General features: G+C 40.5%; 1 protein-coding gene across 1 annotated transcript in view; it reads right to left on the bottom strand.

The window, feature by feature from the left end:
• The window catches only part of PSMD14 (proteasome 26S subunit, non-ATPase 14), a 58,379-nt gene extending 39,597 nt beyond the window's left edge, over positions 1-18,782 (bottom strand). Inside the window, exons 1-3 of the mRNA XM_048869569.2 lie at positions 18,651-18,782; positions 10,530-10,643; positions 7,682-7,733 (exon numbers count right to left, since the gene is read on the bottom strand). Of these exons, the coding sequence (XP_048725526.1) occupies positions 7,682-7,729 (48 nt within the window). The 5' untranslated portion in view covers positions 7,730-7,733; positions 10,530-10,643; positions 18,651-18,782. The remainder of the gene's footprint in view (positions 1-7,681; positions 7,734-10,529; positions 10,644-18,650) is intronic.
• Positions 18,783-19,274: the final 492 nt, after the last annotated feature.

Here is a 19,274-nt window from a genome sequence, read left to right as displayed (position 1 = left end):
TTCTTCTACTTTATCTGGACATCACAGCTTAATTAGGGGACTCTAGTGCTCTGTGGGTATTGATATTGGGTACCAAATCACATGCTGTGCAGGGAAACATTTAAAGGGATTTAAGGCAAAATACAGCATTCCTACTCCAAAGAGTTTCCAGTGTGAAAGGACAGGATGCACTTTGAGACTCTGCAAGAATAACTATCAATTTTTTTTTCTGTTTTTACTTTATTTGTTATGACTGAATGCATTGTGGAAGAAGTGCATCTTTAGGAAGAATCTGAATGAAAAGATTCTTCAGGTAGGACATCAAAGCACAAAATAGGTGCACCACATCTCTTTGCAACTTCCAAGCAAAAGAAATTTGTCAGTAGGTATTTGAGGAATGTATAGCAAGGAAAAAGTAGGACTGGATAACATTAAGATGACTGTTTCCTCAAGCACTTCTTATGTGTCCCAACCACCTCTGCTAGCATATCTGGAGAGATAATAACTCAATAGTGCAAAAACAAATATTAATAATTAAATATGGATGAATGCAAGGACACAGAGTAGCACAACCCTTGCCATGAGCATACAGGCCCAGGAAGAGAGGGGTGGAAAAAAGATGAAGCTGCTTAAGTGCCTGTGGATACCAAATCTGAACAGATGGACATTAATCTAAATAGGCAGTGGTGCTCAGTAAAGTTGCAAACTTCCTCCAATTTAACTGAAATGTGTTGTATCCCTAAAGTGTGCTATTAACCAACAAAACTTCCGACAAGGTGTGCCATTACATATGCATAAATATCCAGGAGCATGCAGAAAGGCCAAAGCCAATATGCCGTTTATTTAGAGATGCAGGAATATCTAAAAATCAGTTGCTCTAATTAGTATAAAGGAAACTTGCATTTAATTTGCAAATTGGAAGGGATCTGCACTGAACCTCACCCACCTGTGCCTGCCAGATCACTAACCCCCATTCTGAAGCTCACAAAAGAAACTAGTAACATTGTGTTTAATCCTTGCACTGATTAGATGAGCAGATTATGCAGAATTTTAGATCAGTGGCAGGTCTCCCAAGTTCCCCTGGTGCCACAGATTTCATAAATGGGATCACTGTGTTCTTTTAAAAAAAAATATATATATAAGGAAAAAAGGTTCCACAGCATCAAACAGTGCAATGCATGAAACCTCATAATCAAAGTGACAGTTTTCAAGTGCCATTTATAATGCCCTAATCTGGAAACATCCCAGCTAACCCATCTGATCAACAATTTCACAGATGGAAGCACTTGATGGCTAATTGGCAAGTCCATTATTCAAATAAACTAGCTATCTGCACTTCTATTTTCTTTATTTCAAGTCAAGGTGCAAACACTTTGCATAAGACACAGCTCACCCCCCCAAAAAATTGGATTACTCTCTACCCTCCATCAAATGGATTACTTTAAAGCATCCAGTCAGAATAACGATCGTTTGGTTTACTGCAGTAAAGCACTTACATGCATGAAAAAATAATGAACAGTCAAATAAAACTAAAGTTTTTAAAAATACATTAAAGTAGTGAAGATTGGTTAAGAACAATAAGGTATATTTTTAAAACGATCTCATTGCTCTCTACATCAGAGCTTTGTTAAGTGTAGCACATATATACAACACGAAACGTAGGCCTTTCTTACGTGTTATTGATCACATTTGGGTGGAGAAAAATAACTGGATGGGATGTGTCAGCATGGGTAGAAAACAGCTGGTTTCTTACCATTTTGAAAGCCTCACAGGGAGGACGACACCAACAAAAGCTCTTATTAAATTCATCTTGTGTACCCTCTGGACAACAGGAAGAATAGTGGAGGTAGTAATCAATAGGACTAACTAAAACATGCATATGCAGAATTGACATCACTACACATCCTGTGGCATGGAGGACAATGACTAGTAAAGACAGGTGTAATGGATTCAATTAATATCTCAGCAAATTGTGTGCAAAATGAAAAGGGGTGTTCCTCCAAGTCCCAGTGATACTGATTCTCTTGCTGCCCCAATAAAACCTAAAGCTTGAGTTATACTCCCTAATTTGTCTTTTGCACACAATCTAGGCAGAACAGGGAAGTGGCGTACCAATCAGCTGTGCTGCAGGCACAGCTCTCCAACACTACAGAAAGGGAGGGGGGGAAATAAGCATAGATGGAAGGAAAAGAATAGCGGAAGGAAAACAATGACATGAGTGGTAGGAGAACCAGATGTTAGGACAGACCTCTTTTTTTTTTTTTTAAATTCATTAATCTTTCCACCTCCTGAACACAGAAGTATACTTCACAAAGGTAGCTTTGCTTCTTGTTGGGTCCGATATCACTTTTATTGAAATCATGCTTCCAAAAAAGGATTCATGCCATATATTAGCTGTACACAACGTATAGATTCGTTTAACATATCTAATGTTAGGAACGTCTTCAAATTCTAAATAATCTCCTTGGTATTTAAACAACTAACAGTCATTGACCTGAACTAAATTCTTCAGGGTGGTTCTTTTGCCCTCACAGGCAAATGATGGGAAAAGTAAGATTTAAATATATAAGAGGATTCCTGTAAATCAATTCCTTGGTCTCATTTTTTATCTCAATTCATTATTAACTGACACAGAGAATTACTTATTCCAGATCTCCTGTTTGCACAAAGACCCAATACTGGGAAGATTATTTAATTGTAGTAATTTGTATTATGTAGCACCCAAAGGCCCAACCAGGACTGAGACCCCAACGTGCTGGGTGCAGTACAAATACAAAAGAGACAATCACTGCCATGAACAGTTTACAGTCTAAAATCATGTAGACACAGCAGAGAATGGACATATGACATACAAACACTATATTGAAGAATAGTCAGTTTTGTTAATTACACATACCGTAGTTTGTTTTAAATGCGGGTAGGGAGGAAAGGAGTAGGAAGAGTCACAGCTAGTTACCTGCCTACCCATGGTCAGCAGAGGTGATTCTAAAGAGAAATCTGACAGAAAGTATTCATTTTATCAGGGAGTTCTTCCCCTGCAAAAGGTGCAATGTGGAAGAGAGCCCAGAGATGTTTGAAGCAGAAACTGACTAGGGAATGTAAGCAGCATGATGGCAGGGGTTGACACTGCAACATGTTACTAGATAAGTGAGGTAGGGGAAGTAGAGATGGTGTGTAGGAGGGAAAAGAGATGGGGAACAAAGACAAAACCTTGAGGGACACCCACAGAAAAGGAAAGAGGGGAGAAGGACTGCCCTCCAGATGAGACACACAGAGCAACCAATGAGGTCAGAGGAAAATCATGAGGGGACAGAACCACAATGGAGAACAAAATTTCAAAAAGTAGGTGTCAAAAACCACCAAAAGGTCAAAGATAATGGATACAGATTGTGAGACTGGGCCAGAAAAAGAGGTCATTAGAGACTTTAATAAAAGCAGTTTCAGTGGAATATGAAGGCAGAAGCCAGACTAGAAAGCATCAAGAATGGAATTGGAATAAGAACTCAAAACAGCAGTTGTACACAGCATGTTCAAAGAGATACTGAATGACAGGAGAAGTGGAAGGTAGGGTTAAAAGTTTTGTACTTGTGCTGTTTGTTTTTTTGAAGATGAGGGGACCAACACCGGCTTATACTGATAAGGAAAGTAATCTGATGAGTGTGTGAGGTGAAGAAGTGTGAGAAATGGGATGAGCAGAACAGCAAGAGAAGTTAAAAGATGAGAGGAGATGGAGGTTACTTGATCATGAAGGGCTGGAGTTGGACAACAAGCAATAAGTCTCACTGTCAGTGATGTGGGAGAGGAGGGAGGTAATGATTTTTCTTTGAAGAAACCAGCAAGATCCTACATGGAAAGGGAGGAGAAAACAGGCAGGCGAAGGGCTTGAGGAGAAAGTCAGAGGAAGAAGAAGCTGCTAGAGTTGAGCATAGGAAGTAGGGCTGTTTGGCTAAGAAGATGACAAAGTTAAAGGAAGAAAGAGTGAAATTGTAGTTTTGATTCAGCATGGTCATGAGACTTTGACCAGAATTGCTCAGCAGCAGCAGAACAAGAGCGTAAAAACAGATACTGAGGGTTTGAGGGATTGACCTTGTGATGGGAGCATATACCACATTTGACTTTTGATACAGAGTGGAGTAGAGGAAATAGAGAGATGAGAGGAAAGGGCTGAGAGCAGAACAGCATATGTGGATGCTGATGGATTGAAGGTTATGGAAGGAATAGGTGGCAGGGCAAGGTGGAGGGGAGAAGAAAGGCAATGCTGAAGGAGATGAGGTAGTGTCGGAAAGAGGGAAATTTGTGATGGAGACACCAAAGACGGAGCAGTGCTCGGTTAGTAAAGATTAACTGAGTGGCCATTTGTTGACTAAGAGTTGATCCATTGTTACATATCAATGGAAGTGGGCTATTGTCATAGACCAAATCACCCATTTCAACTGCCAGGCAATCAATCAATCTCAAAGAATGGTTCAAGAAAGGAGTTACCTACAGCTATTTAATACTGCCCTCAGAATATGTGAAGAATTGTATAAAGAGCAGCAAACTTAATACATTCTCATATTAGCAGAGGAACAAACTTGAATAGTTGACTTGGATAAGCTTTTTTACTATGAGGTTTAACTTTTAAAGTAAAACCAACAAAAACAAAAGTCATTTGTAACAGAATGATTAGATGGAGGAATGTACAATAGTTTCAAGACTAGTCCAATTTAGGGGCATTACTGGCAGAGATATCACTAGTTTTGTAACAGGATTAAGTATTTCTGGGGAATACCTGCGTTTGTTTTCAGTTTAACAGCCGTCTGATTCAGTCCGGAGTTCCTCTGCTACCAGCAAAAATATCCAAGATAAAAACTGTCCATCTCCAATTCAAATTCAGGCATATACCAATACATAAACTATGGGCATAAGTGACTTTCTTTTGTACGTCTCTATCGATTTAATCAACCAAAGAGCTAAAAAAGTAACCATGACATTACTCAGCTCAAGCTGCAACCAGCAATAGCAGCAATGTAGTTCTCCTGAGATCAGGGGTGAAAGTAAGGGGGTACAGGCCAGTACGAAGTACCGGTAAAAAGTAGCCGCCAGTATTGGCCCTACCGTTGACTTTAAAGCGCTGCCATGGCACTTTAACATTCCTGCCCCTTTTGCGCCCACCCCTTACCTGCAGGGCCGCCAATGCGGGGGCGCAAAAGGGGCAGCGACAACCCGGCAGGGCCACTGATAGGGGGCGCAAAAGGGACAGCGACGTTAAAGCACTGCCGTGGCAGTGCTTTAATGTCGTTGTCCCTTTCGCCCCCTCGGCCACCCACGGGGGGTGGGGGGGAAGGAGCAAAAGAAGTAGCTGCCCAGGGGTGCAACTTTAAATTGCTGCTGGAGCCCTGGGTGACGCGGGCCAGGCAGCGCAGATGGGCTGGCGGGGGGGGAGGGGGGGGAGATGTGCTGATCCCAGCCCCGCCCCTTCCACCTGAGGCCCCGCCCCTTCTGGGGGAGCCAGAGCTGGCCCCGTACTGGTAAGAGCTGCATTTTACTTTCACCCCTGCCTGAAATTTAAAATAAATAAATAAAATTCTGTGTAAATCCCCTCACTCTCTCACAAGTTTCTTCAGGAGACACTTCTATATTTAAACATGGATAGAAATTCTGTAGCCAGGTGCTGGAGAGTTTGTAAGGCTTATTTTTGAATGTCATTTTATTGTCTCCTACATTTTATATTTGTCTTCAGATTAAAATTGGGAAATTCTAGAGAGTTAGGCTAGAGAGTTAACTGTAAATCTGAAAAACAGCTTTGATGTGCATCAAGTTCAGAGAGGACTAAGAAGTGAAAGCTTGAGTGATTAGACTATGCATATGTTAGAAAAATGAAGAGTCATGAAGCTGACTGGCAGCACAGAGTAACGAGAAATCTCAGAACTGCTTAAGAAAGCGAAGCTAAAAATAACTGAGTACTGCTTGAAGTTGCACTAAAGGAGCGTGAAGAGAATTTTAGCTGAAAAAGAGAAAATGGAACAATCACTTAAAAAAAAAAATGAAGGTGATCTGGCCACCCAACTAGCAGATGTAGTTCTACATGTTAGATAAAGCACATCATTGAATGCTTCAACATGTTGTACACCAGTGGTCCCCAAACTTTTCACACTGTGCCCCCCTTACACCTGTCTGTGCACCCCCCCAGAGCTGGGGCCAGGAGCAGGGCTGCGGCTCGGGGGGAGGGGAGTGAAGAGGGAGAGGGGAGGTGTGGCTAGGAGTAAGGAGGCTGAGGTTGGGACCGCAGCTGGGGTTGGGGGGTGGGTCTGAGGCTGCAAGCAGGGCCGGGAGCCAAGACTGGGGTCAGAGTGGGACTGGGTGGCGCTCCCTCTCCACCCTGTGAGGGCTGGCCCAGGGGGCGCCCCACAGTTTGGGGGACTACTGATGTCTACTTTCCTGTTTAGGGTTGGACACTTAGAAACACATTACAGAAAAAAATTATGAATCTGAAGGATTTGCAACTATCCCAGGAATTATAGCAATGAACCAGGGACTTCAAAACATATGTTACTATGAACACGGAGGAGCCAAATATGGATGGGAATTACAGACTAAGTTAATGTTTGCAATATATTACAAAAATCATTAAGGGGGAGTAAACCCAGACCACCATGCTAAGCTGAGATTGTTGGGTGTGGCCGAGGGAAACTCCACTGGAGTCATGAGAAGCAATCCTTCCAGTAGACCTAGACAATGATGTAGCTCACAAAGCTTTACTTACCCACACTATTTGGAAACAAGACTGGCGTATCTACATAGTAATGGTTCCACCAACATGTCCCAAATACATTCTTCTTAGACTCCAGGTGTCCTGTCCACCCTCCCATGGCAGACCCAAACTAGTTCCACTGCATCCAGGGTGCTAAACACCCAGGATGAAGCTGCCCTCATCTCTCTGAAGAAAACGGACAGACACAAAAGAGAGATGCACATGCATACACACAAATATTAAGGCCTCTGGACAAATCAGCTGGAAAAAAAACACAACAGGTGGTATCATCTGGTGAGAGAAAATGGAGGAGGCCACATATTAGTTGAAAAGTTTGTGATAGGAACTGGAAAGCTACCAGAAAGGCCCTTACTCCATAAGCAGGACGGTTACTAAAAAAAGCAACATTACTGTGTTTAAGAACTACATATGTGTAAGCAAGGCTACTTACATGTGTGATTAATTCTTTTAGAAACAATTCAAATAGCCTCCACAAATCCATATGAGAACCTACCCCCATGGTATCTCAGGTGTTATGAAATCTACTTATTCACTGCATCAGATGAATGGTATTTAAAGGTATTCTTATTGACTAAACCGAAGACTGCAAGGTCAGTTTTATTGAGCAGTTTAATTTGCAATTTGTTTTATTTAATGTTTAATTTTGCAGATACATCAGCATTCAGTGGACTACATTGTTTAGACATCACATGAAATATTGAAACAATCCTGTATTTTTATACACAGCATGTTTGCAAATTCTGTAAATTTTGGAAGTTCATCCTCAGTGTCAATGCAATGCACATCAACAAAATTCATGCATAGACTATACAGCAATGCTTTCTATACATTTACATTATTACAGAACTGAAGTCAGTTGTTTGCTGCTAAAAGGTTGGGTATTTTGGTAATTATAAAAATAAACTATGATAAATGTAATAAGAATATATTTGCAAGTTGTATACTAACCTGTCCTAGCCCAGGCATGCCTCCTCCAAGTCGTAGAAGTCTGTCCATATTTCTAGAGAACAGAAACAAAGGAAAACGTTCCTAAGCTCAGAAGTATTTACTAAATTGCTATCTATATAATTCACCTTCAGTCACTCAGTATGTCAAAAATATTGGTGGTAATTACAACACAACATCAGACTTCCTGTTAATTAACACCACATATTAATTCAAAAAGCTGTCTTCCTCGCTAATTAACAGACCTTATTTTATTGCTTTGGTTATGGGTTATCCCAATATCTAAAGATAAGCATTTTTGTCATACTTTTCAAAACTTTGTTATCATACAATAATGTTTTACTTATCTGGAAAGAGCACCTGCATGGGGGAAATGCCTGAAACATATTACAGGTATGACTGAATTTCCTTCAATTTTGTCCAGCATGCATCAATAAAAGTTTAATTTAAAAGTAAGGATTTTTTACATCCTCATTAGTAAGTTCTGTGCTAATTAACTTACAGCTTGTCAGTTATTGTAAAAACTGCATGTGAAAGACACTGAACAGATTATGGATCTCTGAATTAGCATCTAAAGCTTTTTTTTAATGAACTCATTATACTTAAAGAAATACTGTAAAGTAAACATCAAATGCATTTAGTTTGAATACATGGGGCAATACAGTCATTTCATGCATTTAAAATGTTGCATATAGAATACCTTAGAAGGAGACTATTCCAGCAACAAAATTTAACAGCTCTTTCCATTAGAGTATTTGAAAAGTATTACTTCAATAACTGAACTTCCCCTCTTTTCTGATTTCTATGACAATGAGATAAATATTTTATGTAGTTTTATATGGCCTCAACTGACCATTAAACCATGCCACTGTTAAAGACTTGAGCTACTATTCATTTCACTGACCAAATCATTTTCTTGTTCAGAAATAACATACATATTTTTAGATAGCATATATATACACATACACACACACAATTTCAATATAAGTGTACTGTCCCAGTTAGATTCAGGAACCTTTCGCGGCTCGCCTGGTTTACCTTACAGTTCTTATTTGCAAGCACTTACCGTGCAAGCACTTATTTGCAAGCACTAAAACCCAGTTGTGGGTTGGCATTCAATAACTAAGAAAAGCTCACTTTTCAACAAGTTCTAAGCCTTCAATTTTAACTTGAAACATGGTTTTCATTTTTAGAGTTTTAAGACAAATTATGAGTCTTGACTGCTTTATCACACTTACTTGGAAGTGAAAGATACAGTACAAGGCCAAAAATGGATTTCCTTAATACCACAAGACTATTGAGCAAACCCCATCTTGCACAACTTTGGCTCAAGACTACAAAGTCTGTTCAAGTTTACCATCATACCCCCACATTATAAAAACAGAATGAAAACAGCAAGTGACCATATTTACATGGCAAATGAGTTTGTTCCCACCACATGCAATATTCAATCACAAAACACCATCAGCGATCACAAACAAAACAAATTCCAGAACTTGCTTTATGCAGCCACAAGTACAGACAAAAAGGGACATGAGCAAAGGTATATTTGAGAACTGGAAAAAAATGGTGAAGGATCTTAAAGACTTAAAAAATAATTTTAGTCTGTATATTAAAACGAAAACAAATTTGATCTTGAAGTTGTAGGAATGATGTTAGAGACAACACTATTGATCTTTCAAAAGATGTTAACATTTTTATTAACTAGCTATCTGTCAAGATCTATAAATTTGATTTATCATCGAAAACCCAGAATTTTGAATTATTTTTCTTCCAGCTTAAGGGACACAGTCAGATTCAACTGTCTTTCCCTGCGTTACTAGCACCCTGTGAGATGATTAAAATAAAATTCAAGCATAATAGTTTTTACCATTTATGCCATTTACTTTTTGTACTTCAAACAACTTGGATAAAAATAGTCTGGTCAGCATCACTTTTTTATGTGGTCAGTTCCACTTCCTAGTTCTACAAAAAGAAAAGGAGGACTTGTGGCACCTTAAAGACTAACAAATTTGTTAGTCTCTAAGGTGCCACAAGTCCTCCTTTTCTTTTTGCAGATACAGACTAACACGGCTGCGACTCTGAAACCTTTCTAGTTCTAGTGCACCAGCAGAGTGGTGCTGTGTTTGGATTCCCTTTTGGTGTTTTTAAAATATTATTTTTAAAGAGAACACATCAAATCCTACATTTGGGACCTACATTACCAGAAGACATCCCTTTAAAGGTATCTTGGATAGAGACTACATCATATTAAGACTGAGGAAATAAAAAAGCCACAGATTAATGCCTTCATTTTCAGGTGTGAGTTTGGTGCTCATGAAAAATGTCTGACAGCCATAGAGACCAAAATGCTCTATCTGCAAAAAGAAATTCAGCACAGGCATAAGCTTCTCTGTACTGTACCAGCAATGTCTCAACACTGATCTGGGGGAAGCAATCCCAAAGTGGGTGTGGAAAGGATAATTCCCCATACAGTCATTGTTTGGTACTTCTGATGAAACGGCAGTGTATGCCAATTAACGCCAACTGTGCTGGGTTTTTTGTGAGAAAAACCACTACTTGTCCACTGGGACCTACAATGACCACATAATTTATTTCAGGTAGGCCAGGCAGATATCAAGGATTACAGTTTTTATTTACTGCTAACCTAGGCTGGATAGTAACTTTCAATTAAGTGGAGAAAAGGTCCACTCCATGAGTTAATACAGCTGTAATCCCCCTGATAATGCTTTTACAAAGTTAAGCAAAGTGAACCTGTTTTGTTTTGAAGTTATTTATCAGAACCCATTATCTTATCAGGTAACAAAGTTTGAGATGAATATATGAAGTGGAACAAATTTTAGTTTCTCACCTGGCACTCAACTAGAGTTTTCTTGTTCTTGTCAACAAGTCAGATAGTAATCCTTATCCCAACTGCAGCTCCCACTTTTTGGATGTCTATGAAGAAGTTTATGATGTCTTCTTCCTAAAAAAGAATACAGTTGTAATTTAAAAACAAGAGTACAGAGAAAGGAATAGTTTCATTACTAGGGTTTTCAAGGGACTATGCCATTGGAGAGGCACAAATACAAAAATGAGTTACCCCAGCACTGTGTTTTGAACTTTTCTGAGTTTTAACTACTTAACCTCTATTTCAGATTTTTCATATGCCATCTGGAATCTCTAAGCTAGAGAGCTCCATGTACTACATAAAGCCTACACAATTATCACATGGCTAGAAATTTCCCAGAGTCTCGCTGCAACATGGAAAGGTAAAATTCAAGTAAGCATTTTAATAGCCTCTCTTCTCTCCAGAAAGATAAGCAGGTTTAACCTTGGATGTAACTCCATAAATAGGTGTTATATGATCATCGTAAACATGAAAATATTTGTCCCTAATTGTTTGTCTTTAAACTTGGAAATATTAGGGAGGCATCAGCAGTTCACGCTGCAACAAGTTTCTCAAATTTATAGCAGAACTGAAACCTTTCACTGATTAAATTTAGTCTCTGTATCTAACAAAGTTATTCAAGATACATCTGAATTTTTTTAGGACATTGTCCGCTTAGATACTGTCAATATCCCCCCCCCTCCCCCTGAGAAAAGTGTCAAACACCCCAATTTTAAAATTTAGTCTCACTTTTTTTTCCAGCTCACCAGAGCTACACCAGTACCTATACTCATCACAAACTTCAAAGGCTATGTTTTTCCACACCTCAGTCATAGACTAGCTAAGTTTGAAGTTTTAATAATAAACAGGATAACAGTTTTTATTCCTTAGTTTTATTTTCAGTAAGAACAATAGACAGAGCCAGGGTGGATTGATTTAAATTAGCAAGCAAGCAACATCAATTTAAATAATTCATTTAATCTTGTTTTGCATTTGAAGTTGTTTTCCGGAAAAAAAAAAAAAAAGGTTTATTCTCACTGATTGGTCCATAGCTACTTTACGAACTACTCAACACAGATGCTCACACATGACATCAACATATTTCCCAAGGAGCTCTACCAAACCCAAGGAAATTACCGTTATGTTCAGTGAACAAACTTAGCCGATGAGTCCCAGAAAGCCAAATTATTCTTTGCAAGAAAGAGGGTAATTGAGATCAGACACGCAAGCATATTCCTCCAATACTGGGTTTCTACATTAATAATGCACTGGTTTTCTGCGTCTATACATTTATTCAGCTTGAGCCTGGACTCTCCCTCCATCCATTTGGAATAGACAGTAAAATGGCAGAGTCACTTTTTATATTGCTTCAGAGTACCAACTAAGTTAAGCCAGTAACTGTATCTTGAAAGCACAAGCAACAATTTGGCATTCTTGTCAAATATTTTGCAACAAAAACAGAACACTTTGTCAATTGATCTCAAGTAAATCGGCCAACACCAATTCAGTTTTTTCACCATTCTCAAGCACTCTTTTGCAATGTGACTTTGAGAAGTGTCGCTTCTGCTCATTTACTGGAAACGTCATATCTTCAATTTTGTCCTGCCCATTCAAAACTGTATGATCAATATCAGCAGAGTTTAGGATAGTTGGCCATAAAGCAGGATCTGATTTATCAATTTGTGGAGTACAATTTTTCTCACTGCTGTTTCTGTCATCGTCAGAGGCAGATTTTTCGTTACCGTTTCTCTCCTTTTCACATTAACCAGATTTTTCTTTGTCATTACTCTTCTTTTCATGTGAGCCACATTCCTCTTTATCATCACTCTCCTTTATGCCGCCAGGAAAACTGGACAATTCTCCATCACTTTTCTCTATTTCCATTTCTTATCTTCAAACAAATCTGCTAATTCCTTAGTAATAGGACTTCCACCATTTACACTTCTTTCCTCAATTTCTTCTGCACTAGGACAATTGCTATTGCCTAAAGTCCGGTCTATGTTGTTCTGTTTCAGATATTTTCCCATCAAATTTGCCCATTGCTGCAAACTAGATTGCAACGGAGCTTTTCGCTTCCTATATTAAGCTTCTGAAGGCTTCTTTGGGAATACCTGATACATTTATCTATCTGAAACATTTTACTTCAAACATTCTATTTTCCCTGCCCTGGCACCCCAATTCCCATACCTCTAAGCCTGGCACCCCACACGTTTGCCTGGGTAGCCCACCCCTAAATGCAACCCTGCCTGCACATCATGGCCCCAGAGGCAGCAGCGGCTGCTGCACTGCCTCCTTTCACTTAGGGTTGCCACAGGTTATTTATGTATTTATTTATTTTTTAAAGACATCCAGGCTTGTCAAATGGTACCCTGACACACAATGTAAAACCCAGGCTGTTCAGGTGAAAACCAGACAGGTGGCAACCTTAGTCTTCAGGTGCCTAAATTCCTTTGAAAATCTCGCCTCATGTCCTTCACGTTTTTCAAAATGGTAGCTCTCATTCACTCCCATGTGGTTTTTATTCATAAACTGGAAAAGGAAAACAAGCTTTCCCGCTTATTCAAGTACCAATCCATTTCTGAATTTTGAATTAACTATTAGGCCAAGTGAAGAAAAATATTCTCTCTGCACATGCTAGCTGAACTGACACCAAAAGTAATTAAACCAAAAGCATTTCTGTGCACAGAAACTTACATTTAGAAAAAGGTAAATACCAGCATTTGTTTTACTGAAAAGAGTGAAAAATAATATACCTAAGGCAGTATGACATTGTGACTTTTTCAAGCCAGATTTAAAGATTGTTTCCCCCCTGATTCTGTATATAATTAAAACAGCACTTTATAACTAATTAAAATTTGTTGAGGGGTCATTTATGCAGCATGTTTTTATTATTATTCTAAATTATTTTAATAGATTATAATAAATTTAGGCCTTAATATAGGTTGTCAGTTTCAAATTTAATTTTAAAAAGATTTTTAAAAAGAATATATTCAACTTAAAACAAAATCCAATTTAAATAAAAATATCCGATTTTTAAAAATAAATAGATTTTTATACACTATGGGCAGGTCTGTCAGAACATGCTGTACTTCTGTTCTGGCACTGCCTTCCAGCTCTGCTCTTCAGAGTTCCCCAGTCAGTCCCTGATGCTGGGGAGGCAGGCAGGGCACAGTACATAGTATATGGCCTAATCTTCCTCCCAAATGCTGCTCTCTACCTATCCCCAGCACCACACTAAATTAGAAAAAAAAAAAAACTTAACTTTTCCCATATGAAAGTATGAGGTCAAAGAAAAGTTACATTTGTTTTCCGTTTGAGAGTGATTCTGAGGAACTGGATGAGCACACTGAATGATTCCAGGTTAGAAATTAGAATGCATGTGGGCAGTCCATTTACCTGGTAAGGTCTAGGAGTAGGTTAGTGTGGTTGTGACTGCTGATTTAGCAAGCGATTTCTTTGATTTTTAGTAATTGCATTAGTTGAGTGTGTGCTTGACTGAACTAGTGTAGTTCAAATATTGTTTATGCCACCTCCATTATTGTAGTTTTTTCACTGCCGAACCTCAGTGAGGAGGAATGGGACACAAAACGTACATCTTTAAAAATCTGCACTGCAGGAATTCATGAAAATTGCGGATTGACTTGAAACTGGAAATTCCTTAGAGAATCTTCAGTACAGCCACCTAGAAAGTACATCAATGGTTAAATGTAACTGGTACAAGATACCAACCACCAAGAGCTCTGGATTTCAATCAGCATAACCAACCCAATTTTTGGTTACAGATCAGTTAATGTTTATAAAGTGCTTTGAAGATGAAGCACTGAGTGGTATTACTACGGACTTTTTTCCACATGGCCCAGGAGAACAGATATGAGCAATATAATCATCTCTCTAAGATGATGAGAGTACTGTGTTTGTGCCTAAGACCTAGTGAATTTCAGATCTTTTAATCAACTTGAAAAATTTATGATTTCAGTGTCTTACTATATACTTGCAGCTCAGAATTACATTTCATGCTATACTGCCCATTATTTCTACTAAGAAACCAGGACTATACAGTGAAGTAATTTCTTTTTAAAAAAACTGACTCATCATTGGATCCTGGGATGAGCGGTTGGGTTCATTATGAAGGTTGATAACTTTTTGAGATAGAGTGTTAAAGTTAGAATTAGAGTTATTTTTATATACAGAAAAAAAATCTTAACAAAGATGAAATTTTGTAGCTAAGTCAGTAATTAGCACATTTGAAAAGTCAGTTTGCAGAGTGCTTTGGGATTCCTAGAACATTTAGGGAAAAGGTACATACTCAGAAAACAGAATAGCAATTAAGGAGTAAATATAGGTACTAGACAAGTGGTCCCCAAACTTTTCCTCTCATGCCTGCCCCCCCAGCCTCCATCAGTAATAGAATGTGTCACACACACACACAGCAGGCCGGGAGAGGAGGTGAGGCCAGTCTGTGGCTAGGACCCGGCAGCCAGGAATGGGGGCTGGCAGCCGAGATGCAGCCAGGAGTGGAACCAGGGCTGCAGCTGCAGCCAGGGGCTGCGCAGAGCAGAGCTGGGAGAAAAGCAGAGCTTGGTAGCACTCCATCCCTGCCCCTTTGTGGGGGCTGGGCTGGGCCGGGCCCCGCTGCACCTCCCCCCTCTTTTCTCCATGCCCCACCCAAAGGGATGTGACCCACAGTCTGGGGACCACTGAACTAGACAATGTAAGAGTATGAAAAAAACTGGCAAAAAAGGAACACTCACTTCAGATTTTGCATTAAACACAATGATAGGGGTTCTAGACAACTAACTTTATTCTTAGTATTCTTCCACCTGTTTCTATTTAATACCTCATTTCCATTCATTAGGATTTTTTAAATCTTTCCAAAAGACTGCTGCTAAAACTTTGTAATACAGTAACAAGGTAACAAGTATTCCACATTATTACTGCCTAAGAAGTCACACATTGGAGAGATCCACCATTCTTCGAGGAGAACAGGAGACAGCTGGAGTCACTAGGTAGTTTCCCACTGCTTAGCACACCCAGCATGGAAATAAAAGGAAGAAACTCAGAGCAGAACACAGATTCCATGTGTGGCAGCAAGCATCTATTATAGTACCATGCTAAAACTTAAACTCTTGTTTATTTGCATCTTATAAGTAAGAATACGATTTTGTCAAGGTGGTCACAGATTCCATGACTTCCACCTTCAGTTTCAGCCCCCCCACGCTGGCAGGGCTCCAGTTTGGGCAGTCAGCCTCACCCCCACAGCTTCAAAAATATAAAGTAAGCACTGTACACTTTGTATTCTGTGTTGTAACTGAAATATATTTGATAATGAAGAAAAACATCCAAACATATTTACAGGTTTCAGAGTAGCAGTCTGTATTCGCAAAAAGAAAGGAGCACTTGTGGCACCTTGGAGACTCACCAATTTATTTGGGCATAAGTGTTCGTGAGCTACAGCTCACTTCATCAGATGCAACGAAAGCTTATGCTCAAATAAATTGGTGAGTCCTCCAAGGTGCCACAAGTACTCCTTTTCTTTTTGCAAAGATATTTATTAATACATTTAAATTGGTATTCTATTAACAGTGTGATTAAAACTGCAATTGACTATCTCACAATTGCAATTTTTTAAAATCATTTGACAGCCCTAGAAGAAAAAGTTCTGTGCTAGTAGTTTATATTTGATTATGCAGTTTCTATGAAAGATTAAAAGATAGAATGATCAGACATTGTTAGTGTTTCGATGGTCTACTGAATAGTGCCTCTTAACTGATTACTTCAAAACTTTTACAAATCTGTGTCTAATTTCCATGTGATTCTTTTAAAGTGATAAGTTAGTCATAGTAGGTGTCAGCATGTTAGAGTAACAAGGATCTACACAACAGTAGATTATCACAACAGTAGATAAAGGATCACAAGTTTTTCATGAACACCTAATAAAGTTATTTATGTGCAAAGATTAACCCGTTTGAGGTCCAATCCATCCCAAACCATTCAGGAAGAGTTCTAGCCATTAAATATGTTTGCAAACCAATTTCTTGACTGCTTTAGAAATCTATCAAGAGATTCTCTTTCCATCCTCCCATATTACAGGGATCACAAATACTACTGTTGTCAGCAGAATCTTCTGCCCAATCAAAAGCTTTAGAGCTAGAAATGTGATTCACAGCTCAGACATGCAGCACCTCACACCCCTCGAGAGGGAAGAGATCATTTTCAAAATGCTGACAAAACTATGGCAGATTTCCCAATAGAATGCCAAATATAAATACATAGCTTTTCAAACGGAAATAATTTAAATCGCAATCGGAAAATGCATGCCTCACCATTGATGTTTCTATATACTACAAATATATTTGATATAAACAGATTGAACAAAAAACCAAAGATACCTATTTGTCAGATATACTAGACAGTTTTACCAGTAGCCAAATACTAAAAATATTTAACCTACAAAAACTGGTGAAATCTATTGAATAAAATTAGCTGAATTCTATTCTGTACTACTACTTTTGCTCATTATACCTGCTTTCTTAGCTTCACTCCACTTTCTTTCCTATATAGATTGTTTTTTCCCCACTATCCCTCACCTGCCTGTTACCTTAAATGTCTTTTTCCTGTTTTTCCCTTCTCTTCCTTAGCCCATTCCCTACACTGTGTTCTGCTTTTCCCCCCTCTCTTACTTCTCTGGTAATACATAAATAGCTGCACTGAAAGCTGCCAAGACAAGTCAGTTTTCACTCACTGCTGCTACTGCTTGACAAAGCAGTGAGTAAGTGTAAAGTCACCGGGGATAGCTGCAGACTTTGAAAGACAACACATGACCAAAAAGAAAAGGAGTACTTGTGGCACCTTAGCGACTAACCAATTTATCTGAGCATAAGCTTTCGTGAGCTACAGCTCACTTCATCGGATGCATACTGTGGAAAGTGTAGAAGATCTTATTTTATACACACAGCATGAAAAAATACCTCCTCCCACCCCACTCTCCTGCTGGTAATAGCTTATCTAAAGTGATCATATGACCAGTTTATGCTCCACTTGTATTTGGAAGGTTCAATATCAAGGATAAGGGCACTTTCAGAGGTTTGTTTCTTTAAATTCAAGAAAGACTAAACCATAGGGGTATGCTCACCAGGAACATTTGTTAAATACAATCCGAGAGTGCTACTGGACACCATTGGGCAACTGCATGCTTCACCCCAGAAGAGCTGCATTTCAGCTGTCAGTAGAGTGAGTATTACATATAGTTAACATTGCTACAGAACCAGAAAAGGTCACTGCTGCCAGTTGACATGAACTTGCAAACAGGGCTGCCTATAATTATTTTACTGTGGTAGTAGTGTCCCTATTAGCATTGAAAACCATACAGTCTGTGTACTCCAAGAACAGAACATGACAGCAATAGTGTTATAGGAGCATTTGAGCGTCTTGCAGCAGTTCTCATTCCTTGCACCAGGGCCAATAGGGCACCATGGCGTTAAAAACAATAACAAATTTATAATAACCATCAAGCTGTGTACATGCTTTACTGATTAAACACATGAACTAGTGCAGCTCTTGTCCCTCCTCTCCTGTTCACAACAAAGTCATGAAGTCCAGCTGAATGTAGACTGCAAGCTCTTTCATGCGGTGGTAATGCACTCACTTGTTTTTGCAAGCTACCCAAGGCACGTTTGGGTGGTTGGAAATAATAAAGATCAGCGCAGAATATTGGCCATTAGCGACTCCCAAGAAGAGGCGCAACATGCTGTCACCTAGGCCCTTGGGACAGGCTAAGGCACCTCGACGATAACAGGCCTGGGGCAGGGAAGGGGTTAACGCTCTCCACAGAAAGGGGAAAGCCACCAAAAGCCGCGACGCTTCCCCAGCGGGCCGCGTCCCTAACGCTTGTCCCGCAGCCCCTTCCCAGCTCCCTGGGGCCTCCCACCAGCGTCCGGCAGCCCGGTTCTACCCCCGCACCCGGCCCCGCTCATCACTTCCTCGCCCAGTGCCGCGCGGGCCCTGCCCCTACAGCTCGGAGCCGGGGCCGTGGGAAGGCCCAGGAACTAGACCAAGTCGCGGGAGGGCCTACGACCCACACCCCCGAGCGGCCTCTGCCCTCACCTGGGGCTGGGACCCTTCTGCCGCTGTTCCACCTCCGCTGCGGGCCGCGATGAATCAGCCGGATTTCATTCAAACCCAGTCCGCCCAGGCCTCCCGAAAACACTTCCCGGTTCAGAGGGCACCTCCGGTTTCCGTTCCCATAGCACCAGCCAATAGCTTGGTAGGGTCAGACCCATGGTAACGTAGCCCCGCCCCCACCGAGCGTAGAGCTTCCATCCCCCAGCTCCCCTGGAAGAACCTGAGGCGCGGGGCGGGGGAGGCTGCTGGCTCGCGCCCCTGCCGGTGGAGGGGCCTTCTCCTCCCGCTGCCGTAAGGTGGAGCCAGGACGTCCGTCCAGGCAGCACTACTGCGGGCCGATGGGGACAGGCGGGGGCTGGCACCATGTAATGATGTTTCGCAGGCCCCAGGCGCTTCTGTTCTGGGGCGAAAGTAACTTAAAGGACTTACCAGTGGGCAGGGCCCGGGTCTTGGGGAGGTGGCTCTGGGCCCTTGGAAGGCGCGGGGCTTCAGGCAGACGGGGTGGGGCTGGGGCCAGACTACCGCAGCCAGCCCTTCTGGTGCTGCCTGGCCTGTGCTGCCCCTGGATCCAGTGGCAATTTAAAGGGCCTGGGGCTCCAGCTGCTG

This window comes from Caretta caretta, chromosome 11, assembly GCF_965140235.1.
Source record: "Caretta caretta isolate rCarCar2 chromosome 11, rCarCar1.hap1, whole genome shotgun sequence".
Classification (NCBI taxonomy): Eukaryota; Metazoa; Chordata; order Testudines; family Cheloniidae; genus Caretta; species Caretta caretta.
Note: the sequence above shows the minus strand (reverse complement) of the source record. Positions and strands in the feature narration are given on the sequence as shown.